General features: G+C 44.0%; 1 protein-coding gene across 2 annotated transcripts in view; it reads right to left on the reverse strand.

Moving 5' to 3' along the window:
• Positions 1–22,501, reverse strand: part of LOC144717639 (uncharacterized) — a 103,196-nt gene extending 80,695 nt beyond the window's left edge. Inside the window, exons 1-4 of one of the 2 annotated variants that reach the window (XM_078593160.1) lie at positions 22,468–22,501; positions 21,391–21,436; positions 10,970–11,086; positions 8,067–8,213 (exon numbers count right to left, since the gene is read on the reverse strand). In XM_078593160.1, coding sequence (XP_078449286.1) covers positions 8,067–8,213; positions 10,970–11,039 — 217 coding nt within the window. In that variant the 5' untranslated portion in view covers positions 11,040–11,086; positions 21,391–21,436; positions 22,468–22,501. The other variant, XM_078593161.1, reaches the window with a different exon arrangement.
• Positions 22,502–22,525: the final 24 nt, after the last annotated feature.

Below are 22,525 nucleotides of genomic sequence, written 5' to 3' on the forward strand. Positions count from 1 at the left end.
GACCTCCGCCCTGCGTGGCCTCACTCTAACTCTGTCTCCCACACTCTCCCGTCTCTTCCGGTATCTCTCCCTTAAGACCTCACCCCTCTCTCACACGTCACCTAACTCCTCCCCCCCACGACGTCATATCCGCGAAGCCGTTTACGCCCGCATTACAAAGGTAACAGCGATAGAAGATTAACAAGGAAGCAAGTGACCGCCACCGATGAGTGGGCGACCGAGTGAATTGGCGAGTTCTGGATGATCAATCAACCTTGACTGCTTTAAATGTACGAAGGAGAAGTGTACAAAGTGTAGCCAAGAAGAAGGGAAATAATAAAATAATAAAAATAAAACATAATAAACTACAATTCTCACGACGTTCCGGCCACAACGCAAACAGCCGTCCTCAGGTGAAGAACATGTCTGTCGGAAAGAATTCAGATGCTGTCTTTCCGACAGCCCTGTTCTTCACCTGAGGACGGCTGCTTGCGTTGTGGCCGAAACGTCGTGAGAATTGTATTTTTATTATGTTTGATTTTTATTATTTTATTATTTCCCTTCTACGTGACTTTACCGAAAGAACCAAGAGGATGAATCGCTGCAGTCACGAAAGCTTTAAATCGAAATGTAGCCAAGAAACTTGGAAGAGCACATGGGAAAGTCACTGAAGAAGCATTGCAAAAAATTGGGTGAAACTTTCAAGACAGACGATGAAACTGTGATAGGATTAATACACTGCATCCGAACAACCCTCGCTGCGTTCCAAACGTCTCACACGTGAAACCAATGTGCTCGTGCGACCCCATTGGGTGTGATGGGTACACGTGCAGAATCAAAAAGAAGGGGGTCAAGTTGAAGTGTCAAGGGCGGAGAACACAAGTGGATTCACTTGCTGCGTTACCCTACATTTAAGGCGTATTTCAAATTAAGAAACAGTTGTGAAGATACGCTCCGTATGTATGTATGTATGTTGAACTTCTTTCGCACCGAAAGTAGCCAACCGTGCTAATCAGAGGTGCGGGGGAAGGACATCAAACTAAAAACCAGGATTGGACTTTACAAAAAGGCCGTAAAAATATAAAGCCTGTTATAATTTCGATACCATTTTATTTTTATTTAGCTCACGTGGGAGAAGGCAACGACTTGGCTAAGTAGGCCTTGCTCATTGGTGATGATGATTAAGACTTTTAAAACACGTGAAGTAGCTAATTCTAGATTTGAAGCTTTGGTGACTGCAAGGATTCATACCCTCAGGTTTTGTCGGTAAAGTCACGTAGGTAAAAAATAAAATTTAAATTAATAAAAGTAATAATAGAAATAAAATAGAATAATAAATCACGACGTTTCGGAGGCAACACAAATCTCCGTCATCAGGTGGGACCGTCACAGCTATATTTACTATTATTACTTTTATGAGTTTTAATTTAATTTTTTACCTACGTGACTTTACCGACAAAACCTAAGAGTACATGAAGTAGCGGCACAGTGGTTTGCACACACTTTGCTCTGAACCTGATGGCCTGCGAACCACAGGCCACAGCTACCTTCAGTGGGGAGCAGTAGCGTTACTGGTGTGATGGCAGTTGGTGCCTTTCCCCCCCCCCCCTCAAGCTACGAGTTAGGGCCCCCTTGACAACAACCACGAGATATGTTTTGAACAACAGTGTAAAAGAACAACAATGTACCTAAATTTCCATGTAAAGCTTTCGTGACTGCAGGGATTCATCTTCTTGGTTCTTTCGGTAAAGTCACGTAGACTTTACCGAAAGAATATATAAAAAAAATAAAGCTTAATAAAATAATTGTATTATGTTTTATTTTTATTATTTTATTATTTCCATTCTACGGGACTTTACCGAAAGAACCAAGAAGAACAATGTACCTAACGATGTGATCAGGCAAGAGGAGCCGTGATATACAGCGAGACAAATGAAATATTGGGTCCCCCCACGTGACCGACTGCCGCACCCCCTGAGCTGATGGTGTCGTTACGACGCCACTGGTGAGGAGTGAGATCTGAATTCCTTCAAGGCCCCCACCTTCACCAAACCTGCCCTGGTCTGCACGGTCGAAGATTCACATGGCTAACAATATGGCATGGGGAGGTGGCCTGTATTCAGCAGTGGAATGGCAAAGGGTCCCAACATTATTGTTTACTTCGTATTTAATATTGTGAAACAAAAAATCGTGTTCGGTTTAACACGTAGAGTTTTGCGACGGAATATCATCCATAATACAGGGTTTTTTTGTGGGTTAGATCGCGTAAATATGAAGCTAGTTGTAATTACTGACGAAACGTCGTACTCAATTCGTTACTAGTGTGCTGCGCTAGTAACGAATTGGCATGTTCTGTTTACGTGACAAACCTCAATAATTGGCTGTGTCGGGTGGTGGCGGGTTTAACGGCACATTTATATATTTACGCGATATAACCCGCAAAAACTGCATTATGGACAACCGTATTAGTTTATTCATCACGTCCCACCCACGACGTCACGCACGACTCAACAACACAAACCTTATAGTGATAGGTTTTTACCCTTTAAACTGGTACAAAAAACTGACACCTTTATACAAGGCATCATGTTTGCAATAACCATAACACAAGCAGTCAAATTGCAAACAAAAATAAACAACTCTGATAATGATAATGATATGCACTGTCCTTGAAGTCGATTGGTCCACACCCGAGACAGCTTTTCTTAGAGCCTAGTCTCCATTGGTGTTGGACCAGATAACGCCAAAAGGCGTACAACTCAAAAACAGCGCACTATCAGAGTATTGAGAGCTCGGGGTAAGCATTTACACTATGAGACCTCCTTTACCAGTGGCAAAATATAGTGATAGGTTTTTACCCTTTAAACTGGTACAAGCAGTCAAATTGCAATTTGACTGCTTGTGTTGTGGTTATTGCAAACATGATGCCTTGTATAAAGGTGTCCGTTTTTTGTACCAGTTTAAAGGGTAAAAACCTAGCACTATATTTTGCACTGGTAAAAGAGGTCTCATAGTGTGAACACAAACCTTACTTGTACATAGAAAAAAAACAAAACCTTAAGAGCATCTCATTTGAGAGATGAAAAACAAAAACGCACAATAATTATAAGCACGTGTGGTTGCGCATAATTACCCATAATTAGAACACATAACAGATCGGGCGATGTGTTTATTGCCCAGCTGCTGCCGTTTGCGTGTTTTCTTGTTTTGATGTTTGGTAACACCCATGATGGTGATGTGCCAGGGACCACGAATGTGTGTGAGTGTACCTCATGCTGATTGTTTTAACAAGCACACAGCACCAGGGAGGGAGATGAGAATAGCTTGGCATCTTACGAAATATAATTTATGGATCTTCATATAAAATATACTCCTGGGAGGAGGAGCAGTGGCCCAGTGGTTAGCGCACTGTGCTACAAACCTGATCAACCGAGTTCAATTCCTGCACCCACTGCCTCCCCCACTCCGCTCCACCCCTCCCCTCCTTATATCAACTGGCACTAACCAGCATGGTCATATAGTACTAACCAGCATGGTCATATAGTATCAACCTGCACGACTACCACATGCAGAAGTGGATTGATTATAGCTGCTGGTGCTGATGATGACTACTATCTGAATTATTAAAAAATATATTGTTCTGGTCATTGTTTTTCATACGTAGACAGGAAACAACAGTGGGTCACACGGTTTCTTACAGCAGGCACGTAACCACGCAGCGACTTGTCAATTCATAAAGATTCTTACACTCACAACACATACCATGAAATCACGCGTGCAAGAATCGAGTATTCGCTATTCACGAACATGAGATGATCGTGTCGCATTTAGGGCATCGAATTACGCAAATGGAACAGAAATAAAACACGAGAAAATATAAAAACACAAAAGTATTTGGTTCTCGAATCTAACTCCAACCCAGGATTGTCACAGTGCTTGATTTTCAAGGAATCTGAATCGTTACGCATCACGGCGGCTCTCTCGCCCTCTCTCTCTCTATTGGGGGTCTCTCTCGGTCTCTGCCAGAAAATGTAGCTGCCTAAATCGCCTATTTGTTTCGTCACTTAAATGACTTGTAAAATGTTTTCTTGGTTCTTTAGGTAAAGTCACGTAGAATGGAAACCTGAGGACGGCTGCTTGCGTTGTTGTTAATTATTTTATAATGTTTTATTTTTATTATTTTATTATTTCCATTCTACGTGACTTTACCGAAAGAACCAAGAAGATGAATCCCTGCAGTCACGAAAGCTTTAAATCGAAATTTGTAAAATGTTTTTTTATTTTGCAAAGCACGCCCTAGCCATGAACTAATGTATGAAGAAAGATCGTAAAATACCCTCATGCGAATACAAAATACATGACTGCTCTTTGAATTGAAACAAAAATGTATCGCATTGATAATTTCATCGTTGCAAGTCTTTGGGCATCATAATTCTATTTCTGCTTTCGTTCGCGAATGACATGACGAGGACTTTGAGTGTCCTGAGTGGAATGTAGCACTTTGAGTGGAATGTGGCACGTGTTTGGGGTGCGACGATGCATCAATTAGTATCGATTAGTATTGATTCTTAAATTCACGATGCATGATCATCAACGTCATCACATCCAACCGTGAGTTCATTTGGTATTCATGCAATTCTTTTTCGTGCAAGTCTACCACAGAGTTGCTGCGTTTCACAGACATAATCTGCGAAAGTTTCACAGAAGGGAGTAACGCTGCATGTGATGTGCCTCCCCCCCACCCCCCCAATTGTGTAATTTGGCAGCATTGCATTTTTTTGTTCAGCAAATTTGGACCAACAATACCAGCAAATATTGTCTCCTACACCCTTTCGAATAACACTGCATATTCAATGTCCACTGTGAAGTAGACGACGCGTAGTGTTAGTCGATACCGTACATAGACCCACAGTATATATTCAACATCTATATTTTACCAGGTAAGGCCCACTGAGCTATACAGCTCTTTTTCAGAAGCGACCGAACCCCAAATGACAGCCCAACGAAGTGGCTTATCACGCGGAAATATACAGCAGCCAGATAGCATGCTGCGCTACGATCCCGGCCGCCCGAGTTCGATTCCCGCTCACGGCCAACACAAGTGACGAACATCAGAGCTGCTCCTGGGGCTCCCCTAGGTCGACTCGGGCTTAATTTCGCGCCTGGTGCAGCGTGTAAACCATCAGCACTGGGGAGACAGCACACTAATGCCGACCGCACCAGCATTCTCGTATGCCGTGGCGGCCTGAAATGGGTGCTCGCTAACAGCCCCCAACAGTCCGTTAAAGGCCACACAAGGCGAATGGAGAGCAACATTGGATCGTGCGACTCGTGACGTTGCTTTCAATAGGGATTATACTGATGTGCGACCACTGCTAAGGCTGTTAAATGACAACATTGGGAATGAAATGCTTTCACATTTCAAAGATTAGTATGGGAGCTGCAGACAAGAGGTGACAGAGCTGCCAAAGGGCAAGCTTACTGCTGCACAAAAGCGGCAGCTTCTCCTGACATTCCATAACGACCACCGCCAATATTTGCTCCATGTCTTTAAGGTGAGGTTCTTGAATTAACCTATATTTTTAAGGTCTGCTGCGGCGACACGTCAAGGAACTTTGTACGGCGGCGAAGAAATAAAAAAAAATCGCCGCGGCGTTTGCCACCTTAAAAAAAAAAAGAATGTGCTCTCAATTTTGTCGCCTTGACAGTACAACTTTAAACATCTTAGCGCCTACAATGCAGCACTAATCTGCTTTATATTTTCTATGAGCGGCCTAACGCTAAGTCTATTTTATTTTATATCCAGATTATTCGCGTTTTATTATTAGCGCCGTATGCGCGAGGGGAATATTGGGAGGGGGGGGGGGAGAAATGTGATATCGAAAAGCAAACGGACGAAATTAAAAATCGAGGCCCTCCTTCTCACTTTCAAATGAACCTGACGTGATTATACCCATCGCCTACGGCGTGACCCGAGCGCTTACCGCAGGGTTAAGCTGGGCAAGCAGGTATGACAGGGAGTCGGTCTAATTCCTTATTTATTAACCTTGTACGGAGGGAGCCAACCGGGCGGATGGGCAACCGCCGGTTTCGGAACGCGCAGCGAGCGCAGGGGGAGATGTGTGAGGTGACGTGGGGGGGGTGGGGGGGGGGGGTCCCAGCGTCGGCACGTGCGGACTGACGGACGGACGGGGAGCCGAGGCCAGATCAGGGCGTCCCCCCTTGCCCCTGTCCAACAAATGAGAACGCGACCCCTATTCCTCGACAGTGTTTGCTCAGTTCCCGTGGCCGCTCCAATCAACTGTGAAAACAGTGCCCCCCCCCCCCCCCCCCGAGCTGAGAGATCACTCTGCTTCGTCCGTGCGTGCGGACGCGTGCCCAGCCCGGCTGCCCCCCCCCCCCCCCGCAGAAAAGTGAGAGGTCTGTGCCGGGATTTGAGAAGCGCTTCTGCGTATTTGCACAATTTTATTACCTCCGGGAAATTGGGAGGGTGGGGGGGGTCTTCAACTGGGAGCTAAAAAAAAACTTGTCGCCGGTGTGGGACAACTTGTTCTGTGCAATGACAAAAAAAACTAAATTTCGCGCGGCCCGTTTTTTAGTCGATCCACTGTTCCATTTGGGGCTCCCCACGCCGTCTCTGGGGTCGTAGGGAGTAATTTGACCTCACTTCACCACCTTGGTGAGTGCGGGCTGGTCGAGGCAGGGAGTGTACGCCTGGGGGAATAGAAGGGCAGCACAACAATGGATTATTCTTTGGGTCTTTTGGTAAAGTCACCTAGATAGGTTCAAATTTAGAAGAAAAAAAATGAACAAAAAACGACTTTACCGAAAGACCCAAAGAATATGAATTCCTGCAGTCACGAAAGCTTTAAGTGAAGATACAACCATGGATTGTTGCTGGCGCCACGCTCTGCTGCCCACCTCCCTTTGCCTCGCAGCCCCATGGCAACCTGTTTGGGCACGGTGATGTCAGCCATTCGCTTTGACCAATTTGGGCAATTTTCTTCTGATATTAGTCCCCTAATAGCAACACGTTTGTTCTGTAATGTTTGTTTATATTGGGTCGAGCTCTATCGAGGGTTATTTAACGAGATGGGCGCATATTCCGGGTGATTTGACCACACACATGACGTGCCACTTAATGCGCATTGTCTCGTTAATTGAGTTAAATAAGTAGCTCCTTGAATACATTATATATTATAAACAGCAAAGTGTATCAGCATGCATGTAATTCAACCCTCCAAAAGAAATGTGCCGGTGTTAGCAGCAGCAACATCGTCAGCAGCAGCTTTCGACTAAGATGTTTCAGGAATCCAGCATTTGGCATGTGCAGCTGTGAACGTGAATGTGGAGAGTTGTTCACTTAGGGCCTCCTAATTCAGTCATTAAAGCCAATTATCCGCACCTGGCGAATTCGCCCCGAAAAATCCCACGCTCCCCTTTGGCACCGTCTCTTGACTGGCTCTTTCATCCTTTGCCAAGAATGCCGTGAACACTTTGGTGCTCTTTGCTGCCATTTAAAAACAGCAAAAACAACAGTCGTAATGAGTTAGGGCCTTCTGCGATCCACTTCTGCGTTTAGGCCACCGCACGCCGTGTCGATCGATGGGGGCTGTTTGACCATACTTCTCCAATCTGGTCAGTGCGGGATCGTGAAGGGACGGGCCACTTAATTGGACGATAATTAGTAATCGCCAGGTCGTTTCTGAAAAAGAGCTACATAGCTCAGTGGGCCTTACCTTGTAACATAAAATAAAGTGTATTTTAAAATTTCGATTTAAAGCTTTCGTGACTGCAGGGATTCATCTTCTTGGTTCTTTCGGTAAAGTCACGTAGAAGGGAAGTAATAAAATAATAAAAATAAAACATAATAAAATAATTCCCACGACGTTTCGGCCACAACGCAAGCAGCCGTCCTCAGGTGAAGACCAGGTCTGTCGGGGAGACAGCGTCTGAATGAAACACCACCAAGCTTGGCAGCGTATATTTAAGCTGGGTTGGAAGGGGAGGAATTTAGCATATTTATGGGAAATGCAGGTATGTGATTAGTACTACTTGCGAAATGCGTAGGAGGTATTTTAGCTTACCGTGCAGCTTGTCTCGCACGAGGCGCAGCACGGGGCCGTAGACTCCGAACCGGGGAAGCAGCTCCTCCAAGATCTGGAAGGACAACGCCGTGCTACCCTCGCTCGGCTCCTGCGGCAAGCCGGCCTGCTTCACCAACAGCTGCGTGGCTGAGCGACACAGCCACGGGTGGAGTCACAGTTCACCGTCATTATCATCATTGTCACCATCGTCATCAATGTCCTCATCGCTATCATCACGGTCATCATCATCGTTATTGTAATTGTCATTGTCGTCATCGTCACCTTTGCAATCATCGTCACCATCAGCACCATCTTTGTCATCACCGTCCTCATGGTCATCATCACCATGATTATTATTATTTTCATATCATCAGCCATCATCAACGCCATTGCCATCATCGTCTTCATCCCCATCATTATAACCATCGTGAGTCTCGACAATCGGCCATCAGCTATTCTCATGTGACGTGTCCTGCTCAAGCCGACTCACACTTCTGAACAGTCAATGTCTCTAAACTTGCATACGTTCTCTTATCCACGTGTTCCTCTTCCTGTCTGACAACGTAATTCCAAGCATGTTCCGCATGATAACCTCTAACGATATGCACATTTTCTCCACGTACTCCAACTTACTCTCACGCTCAAAAATAATTATCAACAAAGAAATTGGCCAAATTGGCCAAATACTTCACTGATTAAAAGAGACTGCTACGCACAAACATTTAATCCCACGGGATGTGAATCCATGCCAATTTGGTACACAAGTGGTGAGTATGTATCTTTGGGAAAACAGAAACTAAACGGGACAGATCGGACGAGACGATACAAACGAGACGGTACAAATGGCGAACAAAGCGATTTAATTTCTTGCATCGAATCGTCACCGAGAATCATAGAAATTAATTATGTGCTCCACAAAGATGCAGTTGGAAGCATTGCTGTGATCCGCTTCCACAGCCCAATGTGGCATAAAAGCAATGTGTGTCATTGGCAGGCTGGATCGATGTTAAGCCACACCGCAAGTGACAAATCCTCTGTGTTTCCGAGGAGCAGAGCAGGCAGGACTTGTCAACACTTTTAAAAATAGGCTGATACCTCATTTATCCTGCAGTTTCACAGGCAACTCACATTTTTGTCAAGGAGGATATTTACCAAACCTGTGGTGTGTTTTTCCCTCCAACGAGACGGCGTATACACTTTAAGAACTGTGAAAATAGGATAAGCCTCACCACTTCATGCTAAACTGTATCAAAGGATATGACAGCATCTAATGACTTGCACCTGGGTGAAAAATTGTCAATTACAGACTGCACGTAAATATTTCTCCAAGCATAGCCAAGTGGAAACGTTTGCTGAATTATGCTTTGCAGTGCATAATACGACTATGAGTTTTGCAACGTGGCTTCATTTCAAAGGAGTCTCCCTTCTGCACCGGTACATCAAGTTCAAGTGTATTTGCTTAAAAAACAGGCGTGGACATCAAGAGACCAGCATCGTCTCATTTGCAATAGTGACCTGGAAAAGGGTACAGGCCACCATGAGGATTGAACTCGCGAGGCCCCCTGGCTTCACGATACCGGTGCTCTCTAATCGCTGAGCTACACAGCCGGTGATTTCGTGGCTCCTGGAAGCCATCCGTGGAATTTCCTCTGCTGAGAAGAAATCTCACAGTTGACCCCCATTGCATTTGGTGTAACGCCTTCAGGTGACTTCCTCTTTAAAGCAAAATTTGAACGTCATGTTTTGATGCGGGATGTTACAACACTGCAAGAGTTTCACGAGGAAGACAACTTCCCCAATGAAGACGACACTTGATGCATTTTATTTCCCTTTTTTCCCCACGACAATTCACGAAATCCCAGACTCATTCTGACGGGGGCCTGCTTGCCCAGTCGTCGTTGCGGAACTACGCGACTAGGTATACGGGAGGGGGACAAGGACGAGAGAAAAGTCGGTTTCACACAAAGCTCATGCCATTTACAACATCCCCCTCAACTGTAAACTAAAAATATAATGACGCAAACCTCTTGACTGGACTTCGCACGTGACAGGAAAATTACCAAACGTGAATCCAAGTTAAGAACATGTCACGGGAAGTGGCACGCTCCACTCTAGGTGCTATGAAACTGAAAAACATCAACGGTATTAGAGCAGTGTTTCTTGACTCCGGTCCTTGCAATGCCCCACCGAGAACCACGTTTTTGTGATTACCGATCTTGACTATTCGGATACAAATTAAGCCGCACTGCATGCACCGGGTGGTGAGCAATCACGGAAAGCTGTACCGTGGGAGGTTGCGAGGACTGGAGACGAGCATCACTGTGTGTTAGAGGTTGCGTTGCTGTATAAAATGTCCCAAACCCTTGGAAAATTGTCACGATTCTGGGTCACGATCCAATTCATTAACAGATTATTTTGTCTGGTTGGTACTACCTCGTTTGTATTCTGTCTTGTACCTTTTCTTTTGCGTGTTCTCTTTCGCTCGTTCTATTGGCCTAAAGGTATGTTGGAGTTTTTATTTGCATAAATGTAAAATCATAATTTCCTAGACATGTGATCTTACGCATGCATTATGAGCAAAATAATACATCCATTGAAAAATGGATGCATCATTACACTTTTAGTTGTAGGCACAAGCGGTGTCCTACTGTGCACAGCTTCATTTTCTGCTGTAGTTTTGAGGTTCATTTTTTTTCATGTATTCATTAATTTTGTGTAGCCCTTCCGGCTGACTTCAAATTCTGGCGAATCCAGCTTCGAGAGGTGTTGCTGTACTCTGTCACGCTGGTTAGCGCAGATTCGTGATGGTGGGGGAGCAGAGAAGTGGAAGCACAGATGCACAAAAACATTGTATGGCTCTCGTTAAAATGATGGGTTGTATCGTCGATTATTCATGGAAGCACCTGGTGATCTGGAGTCCAGGATAGACAGGACACTCTGAATATCAGAGCTTGAGCACTCCTCATTCTCCATGGCTCAAGATTCTCACTCGCACCTTCCAAGTGTGCGTTGTTTATAACCTGCCAGCAACACAGAACAGAAAAAAAAACTCAGTCTCAATACCTCTAATAACGTGAACTCGGCACATCAGCTTTCGTAGCTACTCGTAATAAAGATGCTCGCAGTAGTGCATGGCAAAATCTCGAGAGATAAAAATGCTCAACACGTGTCCTAACCGAGAAGACCACACCTGGATTCGTTTTTGTGAAGGCCATTTCTGTACATGTTCGAGTGGATATAGAGCCCTCTTTGTCAATCCACTGCTGGATGAGGACATCGCCACAATAATGCACGTCATTTGGGGTTATTTGACCACACTTCACAAGCCGGTCAGTTTAAGTTCATTTCAAGTTAATTTATTAGGTATAGCCCTGTGAGCCATTCGGCTCTTGAATCGGGTGCAACCGCAACAAATAAAAAACAAAAACATGAACAAAAAAACATCTTAAAGTGAATATGTGACTGAGTGCAAACAGAAAATCCAAGAAAAGACCGTAAAATATAGCAGATAAAGCACCGTACACCAAAATGTGCAAAAATCCCAGAGGGATGCAAGTCAAACAACAACAACCACAAGACAACTTAGATTAAGGCCATCAGTCTAACTCTGTACTACAACAAACAAACATGGCCAAACCAAAAAACTTTTCGAAAATCACCAAAATTAAGCCATAAAAGCAATGAAACAGTGGTCATAGGAACTGTGACCGAATTTTCACAATAAACGACGTAAACAACATGTACTACCAAACTCTGCAGCCAGAGCTGGCTGCATGAGTCACTCCACAACAGCAGGAGCATCAGTCGGAGAATCAACATTTTTCAATGCACCTTTAAGATCAGCACACTAAATCAAAACACAGATCATACTTTGCAGCGATCATCCGGAGCGAAACATTGTATTTTAGGCCACTAAATTGCAGTGGCAGTGCGGGGTTGCTGAAGGCGGAAAGCCTAGATATTATGGCATATACAGGAGAACAGTGAATTTTACTGCACTCAGCCTTGCTGTTCTTCACACAGACCCCGCCGTCTATAACCCCTAACACACCCACCGTGCATGGTGGTCAAACATCCACGCACTATCCTGCCTCAAACCTGATTGGCTCCCCAAGATTTGATGAGATGTTTGTCATCAGGCATACTCACGGTTGTATCACTTGGGAAGGAATCAAACATCGGTTTGAAAAATGGATATGTATTGTTAAAGGGTCCCCCCCTCTCAAAATTCACAAGCTGATTACAAGCCAAAGTATCCTTAAATCGAGACATTGTTGGAAAATTGTATCTGCTCAGGGTGGGCAGAGTGAAACAAACAATGGACAATAATATTTGCGTCTAAATCTCAACTCTCCTTTCTAAAACACGCAAACGCACAAACTCCGTTCTGTGTTTCCACATATAAATAAGTGTACAGTATATATATTTTTTTCTGTCATCCTATTGACTCTCCAAATCAATATTATCCAGCACAACTCCGGGCTGGTATAACCTCCTGAGTCTCAAAAGCAGGGGCATGCTTCTTGAGACAAATGCTACTGACTAATAAATGTTGTTGGCAAAAGCCCTCCCTCTAGAAGACGGGGCCCTGTTCAAACCCAATTTTGTGTACGGGCATTTTCTCAAGCATGCGCGCCGTCGCTGCTCGCTAACGCACTGATCGAATGTGCCAAACCCACCCCCACGGCTTTAATTTCGCCCGTTGGGTTAAAGCAACGTCATGCACGAGGAAACCGGGGGGAATGTTTTGAATTACGATAATCATTCGAGTATGCCCGAAGCCCATATCCACTCGGCGTGACATGGAATTTTGTGTATTATTATTTTTTTAACTGGTTGGAGAAATGCTCAGATTTTCCGTACGGTAGTAATATTTTCAGAAACCCACGTGGCGTTTACCAGGAAGTCCCCTTCGAAGGAACGCTTCTGTTGTTTTCCACCGCGGTGGGGAAACGGAAGGCGTTTACAACACGCGCATTGGTCTGCATTTGCATCAGAGCCAGAGTTTCTCAGCCAAAACGACGAAAAAACGGCTAAGTACGACATGTTTCTACTGCGAAACCCATTCTCATTTGTGCTGTAAAACTCATGAACGTGTACTGCACTATCCCCACGCTCGTGCGCTGGTCCAAATTGGGCTTATTTCAATCCATCGTGCGAGGGAGTGATGGAATAGGCATTCATCTAGCGGTGGATTGATCATGGCTGATTGATGATGATGATAATGATGATGATGACGACAATTGTCACTGCAGTCTAATAAATGCAAAGCACTCAACAAGTGAATACGAAGAGGAATTCAGTGAGACACTCGGAACTTTTATGTAAATTCCAAAAAAAGATGTCATATTAATTACACAATTATGTACAAATATTTGAATAACTCACAATAAACAGTTTACAGCCCTCTCTTTCAGTGTACTGCTGGATGAGGGCCTGCCCATGCCAAGTCGACTATAAGGGGTTGATTGACAACGCTTCAACACCCCGATCAGTGCGGGCTGGTGAAAGGAAGGTGGGAGGTCAACGACTCGTTTAGATATCACTTGTCACTGAAGTTAGCTATGGCTGGGGTTTGACCTCTGGTTTCTGGCTCAAGGTGTTGTGTGATTACACTGGTCAACACACTTTTTCTGGCATAAGGTTTTCCAAAGGTTGTAAGGTAATTTTGGGGTGCTGATTCCAAATCTGGCATCAGTTTTTGTCTATCACATCAGGTTTTTGAGAAATTAAATATTGCATTTTCAATAAAAGCTGCAGAAGAAAAATATTAAATAAATGTGGATATCTACATAAATTATATTATAAACACACTATACTAAAAATACAGCACCATATTTTAACACTAAAGCAGTCACTGACTCGCAACAACTTGCAATCATAAGTGACGGAGTTAATTTCGGCTAAAATCAATGAAAATGGGGTATGCCGATAGCATAAAAATGAGATGTGATAGAGCAAATCTGAGATCAGATTTGGAATCAGCACCCTGAAATTAGTCTAAAACAGCTGCAAAAGTCCAGGCCAGAAAAAAATGTTTTTTTTTGTTGACCAGTGTTATCAAATGAACGTTTGTATAATGCATTTTTTCCATCAGTGTATATTTATAGAAAACTCCCCGATGAGTTAACACAATAACTGTAGTGAATATTAAATGAGTTGTTATTTTTAAGGATAATACAGAAACACTTAACTGCACCAACACAAACACATTAACTAGCGTAGCATTTTGACTTTGCCATAAACAAATTTCAGAGAAATCATACAATTAAAATGTAAACGCACCGTGTTGTGGATTCTGAATTTTTCTTTTTAAGAATCCTGATTTTGTTAATTCACTGCCACGTAATTTTCCGGCTCACAGATTCGTAAGTGGCAATGTGTGTGATGGTAAGTCGGCAGATTACAGGACCCTGCATCGCAGGCCACGTTTCCACCACTGAATACAACAACATAGAGGCACGTAAACTAACGATGATAAAAAAGCGAGATGCAATGAAGAGGAATTGGGCGCAAACGGAAATGTAAAAAGAAAAATACGTCATCGTTGTGTTAGCTTTTAAGTAGAAATGTAACTACAGTGCTGGATCGAGATTAGGATGTGCTGTCGGACCAGGGCTTAATTTCTCACTCAATATTTTCCTGGTTGTTGGAAGCATGTGACAAGTAAACACAGCCGCAGCACTATATATACTGGACGTGGTGTGCCGGTTGCGTGAATATCTTCAGGATTTGAGACCTGGACAGACTCAGCTGGAATTAAGCCCTGTGTAGAAGACCATTCCATACCCAAGACAGGGGGTAAGATGGATTTTTTTTATAGGCGAAACCAGGATTCTCTATAAAAGAACACTGTGACCAGAGTTTACAGGCATTTGATGGTCCCTTAAATATATTGCAGACGAGTTCCTTATGACATTTTTGATTCGAAATATTTAACTCTGCCGATTGTGCTGCTTGTTGCTTTGCATAATCGTGGGAGGAAATCGCGACGTCTTTGGGAGGCCTTCATCCAGCAGTGGGTCAATCACGGCTGCAACGTTTCACTCGGTAAATTGTCACAAGTTGGTTTAACACGTAGGCTTTCGCGACCAATATTGTTCATAATCAACGATTTTTGGGTTTAGATCGCGTTATTTATAAATGTGTCGTAACCCTCCACCACCCGACACGGCGAATTGCCCGATGATGCTGGATGCAATTACCAGCGAAACGTCGTACTCAAACTGTAAATGTTATGGTTTCACGCTTCAACACACCGGTGGGCTAAAGCAGTGAACTATTTGTCTTTTGTCAACGTGACACTTTTTTACTGATTGGCCGTGTCGGGTGGTGGAGGGTTACGACACATTTATAAATAACGCGATCTAAACCCAAAAATCGTTGATTATGTCACAAGTTGATTCGATTTGATAACGGATATCTTTTTTGTTTAAACATTTATTTTGCCCTGTTGTTTGCATCGCTTCTCAATTTTTTATGCCCATTTCTACAATCTCGTTTTCTCTTTGAGCTTAAATTTAACATCAGTGTAACATTCTCACGTAATGTGCACACGCGGTAAATGATCAAGTGTTACACGCACCGTTTATCTTGAGCGTGAGACTCTATTTCAATTGATGAATCGACGCATCATCGCATGCCTATGAACAGCAGTCATAGCCTTGAGGCATGGCAATCGTGCCGTGTATTTAAAACTGACAAAAAAAAATGGGAAACCAATCTGATTATGAACACTGGTGTTCTGTGCTCAGTATTTATACGCCCTAAATATGCTTAGGATTCAACACGGTTTTTTTTCCCCTTCCCCTGGCTCTTTGAAGCTTTTCAGCACTGTATTTATCCAGGATTTTGAGAATCCCTGTACCGTAATGTCAGCGGCACTGCGAAGCCAATTGTGAATCCTCCAGCAGCTGCTGAGCTCGTACGTGTGCGTCCACAGCTGGACAGGGCTAGATATAGTGGAGAATAGCAAAACCCCAACCGCATTTGTCAATAACGCTGCCCCTAAAAGGGAAAATATATATATACATATGAGACAGCGACGTTTCAGGCAGTGGGCCTTCTGCATAGCAGTTGATCTCTCTGCTGTGGCCAAAATATCATCCGTTAAATATATATTCCTCGTTTGAGGCATTATTGACGAATGTGTGGAGATCCGTTATACGTGCGCTTGTTCACCAATGCAAATTCAGTATAACATGTTTTTTTGTTAGATACCACAAAAAGGTTATCATTGTGGGTGACTGCGTAAAACAAAAATAACCAATAGACGTTAACATCAATTAACTCACTTACAGGGTCCCCAACACAACGGTGCTCTTAAAGTCGGACATCACACGTCCCAAGCATCCAGAATGGACCCAATCTCGTCAGATCTCTGTAAGCTAAGCAGGTTTGAGGCTGGACAATTCTTGCGGATGTGCGACCGCCATGCGTGTGTAGCAGGTTGTATGGGTAACAGTCTTCAGGGCCAAAGTGGGCAGCAGATGGTAGTGCAACAAAACCCACTATTGTACTGCACTTATATGCGCCCATGTCTAGGGTTCCCTGCCCTTCACAAACCCGCGCTGACAAGCATGGTAAGGTACGGTCATAAAACCCCCAAGACTTGCACGGCGTGGGGAGGCCCTCATCCAGCAGTGGATAGACGAAGGGCTGCACACGTACGCGTTCACACTAGTCAGACAGCGTGCACCATCGAATTATGTTTTCTGGCCGCGCCTGCCTTGGGAAATTAAAAAAAATCTGAAACGTCTGTACAGTGTGGCTCCATTGCCTGGAGGAAAACCTTCAGCCTTCCTGCTCTTGCGCAAACCGTAACGTATAAGTAACTTTCGCAATACAATGCTACTTGGATTTGTGTGACAGCTTCTATGCGTCATCACATCTCAACATGCCTGACACAAAACAGTGGGCTTGTCTCTTTCATCGCGAGAGAAAATCATTGGTGCCTATGCGAGTCTATAGGTCTCTATGTTTCACCATGATTACGCTTGGTTTTACCCACGACGCCTCGCTGAGTCTCATGACTCTCTTTCTGAGTCTATGGGTCTCTATCCGAGTCTATAAACTGTGATCTCAAAGGAGTCCTTAAGAGACACCTCAAGACAGTCAATATCAATGTGAACGCATGGGAGGAAATGGCAGCCAACTGTAAGCAGTGGCACAACTTCAATCCCATCCAGCAGATGAACAAGTCTTGCCCACAGTGCGGCCGATGCTTCCACTCAAGGGCTGGTCTCTCATCCCACCAGTGGGCAGGCAAATGCTGCTTGCTGTTCTCCGCAGTCAACTATCATTCGCGATGGACAGCCGCAGTTAGCACGGTTGGCTACGTACGGTGCGAAAGAAGTTCAACATACATAAGTGCAATACAATCTGGATTTATGTAGCACCTAAATACAAGCGCATCTCAACAAGCTGCACAGAAGCAGTGGGAATATTCATTTTCTCGAGGCAGCAGATAAAAGGAAAGGTATTGAGCGGGGACATGAAGAGGGGCAGGAAGCCGACAGCATTGATAGCTATGGGATGGAAGTTCTGTACTATGCAGGGAGCAGAGAAGAATGAGCTGTGATAAAAGGGCCCAAGTGACAGTCAGTTTATTTCAACCTTCGAAGCTCTTATTCAATGGCGAACCAGCGAAAACGGCAAGCATGTTACATGTGAAGGGAGAGACACATCACACAAGGCGACAAATAAGAGGAGTTCCACTATGCAATCACTGCTGGTGGTGTCACAGGCTGAACCAAACCATATCCCATTTCATGAGCATGCATCACGGCTCACTTTACGCAGCCAACAAGGAATGTGCAGCATCAGCAGGTGCAACACACGAAACCAGGGGCATTACTAATTTGGTCACACTGGGTTGCTGCCGTGACTAAAAGCCAGCTATAATTATATGGGTAAGGGGCAATGCATAATCTGTTTTAATGTAACTATGTTTGGTATTTAAGAATAATTTGCAGTCCGGACACGATATGGGGTTTCCAGATAAATACTATCCAGTAGCGGGCTGAGCAGTGGTGCAGTGGTTGGCACACTGCACTGTGAACCCAACAACCTGAGTTTGATTCTAAGCCACGGCTAACGTCAGGGGGTGAGCGATGTCCGAATCGATCTTGGGTGCCCCTGAACGCTTCAGCAATCTGCACCGACCAGCATGGTACTGTACGTCAATGTCCCGTCCCCCCCCCGTCCCCCCCCATTATTATGAACACATATGGGGGCCTTTATCCAGCAGTTGAGTGAAAAAGGATGGTACATATATGGACACACGATCCAGTGGAATTTGTTTAGTACAAGCGAATCCTGAACTGGATTCCACCTCTAGGGTATTATCAGCACAGTCAGGCTTGGTTTACAAATACAAATAATCAATTGTTAATCATGAGCCCGGCTTTGCTGATGAGACCAAGCAAGTTGAAACCAGCCCAGAGTTTGGCTTGTTTCAACAAATGTTACTGGATAATAAATATTGCCCTGGAAAGAGATTGACAGAGTTGAATTGATTCCATTAAACCATGATCCTCCACTATAGCACAGAATCAATTCGTAAAATACATTTGGTAAAAATCCAGCGTAATGTTTTCAGACGCGTGGGTATTTAGCGTGACTAGCACATACATGCCATATAGCTGGTTTACACTCCACTGAGTGCGACACAGTGCTACTCTTCTGTTTACATCCCTGAGCGTAGTGGAAATTCCACATTCTTATGGAGGGGGTGGGGGGTTCTTAGCAGTTAGCACGCTGCGCTATGAACCCGGTTACCCAAATAAGATTGCCGCTCATGGCCAACACCAGTGATGATTATTTGAATCGGTCCTAGGCCTTCCCTAGGTCGACTAAGCCTCAAATGAGTACCTGGTGCGGTGTGTAAACATTGTCACTGGGGAGACAAAGGCAGCCAGGCGTGGTGCTGGCCACCCACCCCCTCGTGTGAATCACCGGCCTTTATAGGTGCTCGCTAACAGCACTTGCGCCCACCGTCTACATAGAACAACCAATTATTAACTTCCCCAAAAATCAGTACTTATTTTATCGTCCCAGAAAGGGCTGATTCGACCTCTCAACCTTCCCATTGCGAGCCACGCACTCTACCAGCAAGTCACTTAGTAGAGATAGAACTCCGGTTATCCGTGAACAAAATAACCCGCAACTCCTATTATCTGTGGTACCTGTAAGGTACATGCACACTCCCTTTGTACATACCCCAATGCTTCTATTATCCTCCATTATCTGCGATATTTGTTTTTTCCCGCGGATAAATGAAGTCACATTCGCGCATATCCTATCGATAATAGGTTCCGCTATATTCATCCCCCACATCACTGCAGACATAAGACGTTGTCTTATTATCAATTATATGCATGCGACGACGTACGACTTTGTCTCGTGTGTGTTATATCTTTCTGGATGAGCTCAAACTTGTCCCATAATAAGTTTTCAATACTTCTTCCGTAACAAAGTAAGGGTGCTTATTCATGTTTTACACAAAGGAAAGCTGCTTAATTATCACGTCAATAATGCCGTGCCAGTTTGTGACCTCTCCCACTTCCTGTAATGGAAGTCTTCGAAACCACCCCTATTAATTGTACAAAACTAGTATCAAATTTGTATATTTTCCCCCCATCTCATATTATAAAGACAGTAAAATAGTATTACTTCTTTACCATGAGCCATAATCTATCCACCACTGGATGAAGGCCTCCCAAAGTCATCTCACAAGGCTGTGCGTAATAGATAATTAATTTAAGTTCTATTCCATGGAGCCGATTTCATTGCTCCAATATGCTCTTGGGTTTTTTTCCGATGGCTGCCACTTCTACGTTGCGTCTCGACTAATGCGCCCTGCCAAAGTCCACTTATCTGACATACAAGTTATTTTAAAAATTTCAATATCATATGAGATAACCTAAAAATGTGAAAACACAGTGGTGACTCATGCTATGATATGCAGTCATGGCAGTGATGCCTTCATCCAACAGTAGATTGACCATGGCTGATGATGAATGGCTAAGTTGTGTGCCATAAATATAATTTAATCATATTTCATACAATACTATAGTTTTTTGACGTATTCTAAACGTCTTTACACTTGAAGATTAATCTAATTCATTCGTATTGTTGGAATGCTAATTGGAATGAATGGACATGTAAACCCTTGTGAAGTCTACTTTCACAAGGGTAGAACAATCTTGTGCCACTGGTATCAATATCCTAAATTCCACAAATCAATCACTTAACTACAATTATACGAATTGTTTACGACACTTTGTCAAGCCACTGCTGGATTAAAGCCTCCCAATGCAATGTTAGTCACGGGTTTTGTTTGAGCATACTGCACCATCCTGGGCAGTTGGTGAAGAAGCAGGGTGCCCAAGACTGGTTACGATATCGCTTGCCACTCATGCCATGACTGGTAATCATAAACATGTTTTAGATGCTTTAGCTGCTATACATTTACACGTGATAAGCCGCTTCGTTGAGGTATCGTTTGTGGCCAGGTCGCTTCTGAAAAAGAAGCTAATAGCTCAGTGGTCTTTACCTGGTGAAATAAAATAAAATAGCTTTATTCGGATATATTTTGTAGTGATTTTATAACCTTTCCTATACTTTGCATTCCTATCGTGTTTTTGTATTGTTTGACTTTGCAACGTTCTGATCCACCACGATTGGATATCTGGGAAAAATAGTGTTATAGTTCAACGGATTCCTTCAGTATAAAAACACATTCCTGCGGAGGGAGCTGGTAGGAACGTTGGGTTGCTCGGTCAATGGCCAGGGTCAACGGCGACGTGGTGTATTCCGCAAATATGCCCGACTGTGAGGGCGGGCACAAGCCGGCGTGAGTAGGTTAAACGTTGAGTTTTATAAGGGCACCACGGGGTGACCAGCCCCTCCCCACCCAGCCCCACCCTCCCCACCCTCCCCACCCAGCCCCTCTCCTCCCCACCCAGTCCCACCCTCCCCACCCAGTCCCTCCCCACTCAGCCCCTCCCTCCCTCCCCACCCAGCCCCTCCCTGCACGACGGACGGACGGACACAATAATCCCCTGTGGGCTGGTGTAACCAGAGGTTCCTACCAGTATAAATATTCTGATTCTGAAACTCAGTGTGCTAATCCGCTGCACCACCACTTCCCGTCCACCACCCCCACCCCCACCCCACCCTCAATCAATTAACCACGAGGGGAATTACAATCATGTAACAGTTTTAAAACAGTTTTCCCTCAAAAATGCAACCAAGGTAACCACAGTACTGCTAGCAGCGTGAACATTTACAAACGAGGTAATGATTCTCTATAGACTCTCACCTGGTTCAATAAAGGACATCAGTCAAGCAACTAATTTCCCACCAACCTGAAAAACAGCAAATTGTGGCTTAGTCAGACATCGCCTTGCAAATGAGTTGAACTTCAACGGGGTTCACGCTCACATTTCTAAATAGAAGACGTGCAATCAATCGAGAAAGGGACTTCCATTCCAAGCCCAGCAAAGTGAAAAATGTGATTTGGCCAGAAAACCCCCATTACTCAGCAGTGACTGAATTATGATTCTGGACCTATATATACCACAGCTAAAAATAACGCATTACATCTCAACCTGTAGCGTACAGAGGACTGCAGTCCAAATGTGAACGTCACCAGGTAATTCAAGAATTCATTTAAGTAGGCCACAAAGTTGGGCTCAAGATGAATGACACAAAACAACTAAAAGTCACGCACGATGGTGAAACACATCTGAACACGTCATATATCGAGAGAGGTTTTGTAACTCATTGTGGGTGGATGTCAAACTCATCAAATAAGTGGACAAGAGCAGATTGAAGATCTTCTGCAAAACACAACTTAATAATAAAAAGGCAACATACTGCACCAATTAATGTATTGTACCTAACGAATACAGTTTTACTCAGTATACTTTCTGCTATAACGGTACACAATATACCAGCACCATACATAGTACTGTACATACATGACACTTTGTACGATACATACGATGTACAGGATACACATTATACATATTAGTCTCGGGACATTGACTTATATACCAGACATAGAATGTATATACATCACACCGACTTTAAGTTTACTATCCTGGTTTGTAGCATAGTCTACCTGCACTATATATGACTGTATAAAACACAGACTTACAGCACATAACCTGCACACAGTGTACTCAGCTTTAAGACATTACACTGACTCTTATCACCTGCACTGCACAGTATACAGCATAATACAATTGTACAGGACTTAAACAATGGCACAACGCGAATTAATTACAATCGACGTATTGCCACGACCATAATCATTACCACCGCTACAACAACGAAGACAATATAACATTAACAAAGACCAAAAAAAAAATCAAAACTCGTGTGTAAAGTCAACCTCGGGGTGATGTTGCAATGCATCAACACAAACTGAAGGTCTCCCTGGAGACACACGT

Source organism: Lampetra planeri, chromosome 4 (assembly GCF_965212315.1).
Source record: "Lampetra planeri chromosome 4, kcLamPlan1.2.h2, whole genome shotgun sequence".
Classification (NCBI taxonomy): Eukaryota; Metazoa; Chordata; class Hyperoartia; order Petromyzontiformes; family Petromyzontidae; genus Lampetra; species Lampetra planeri.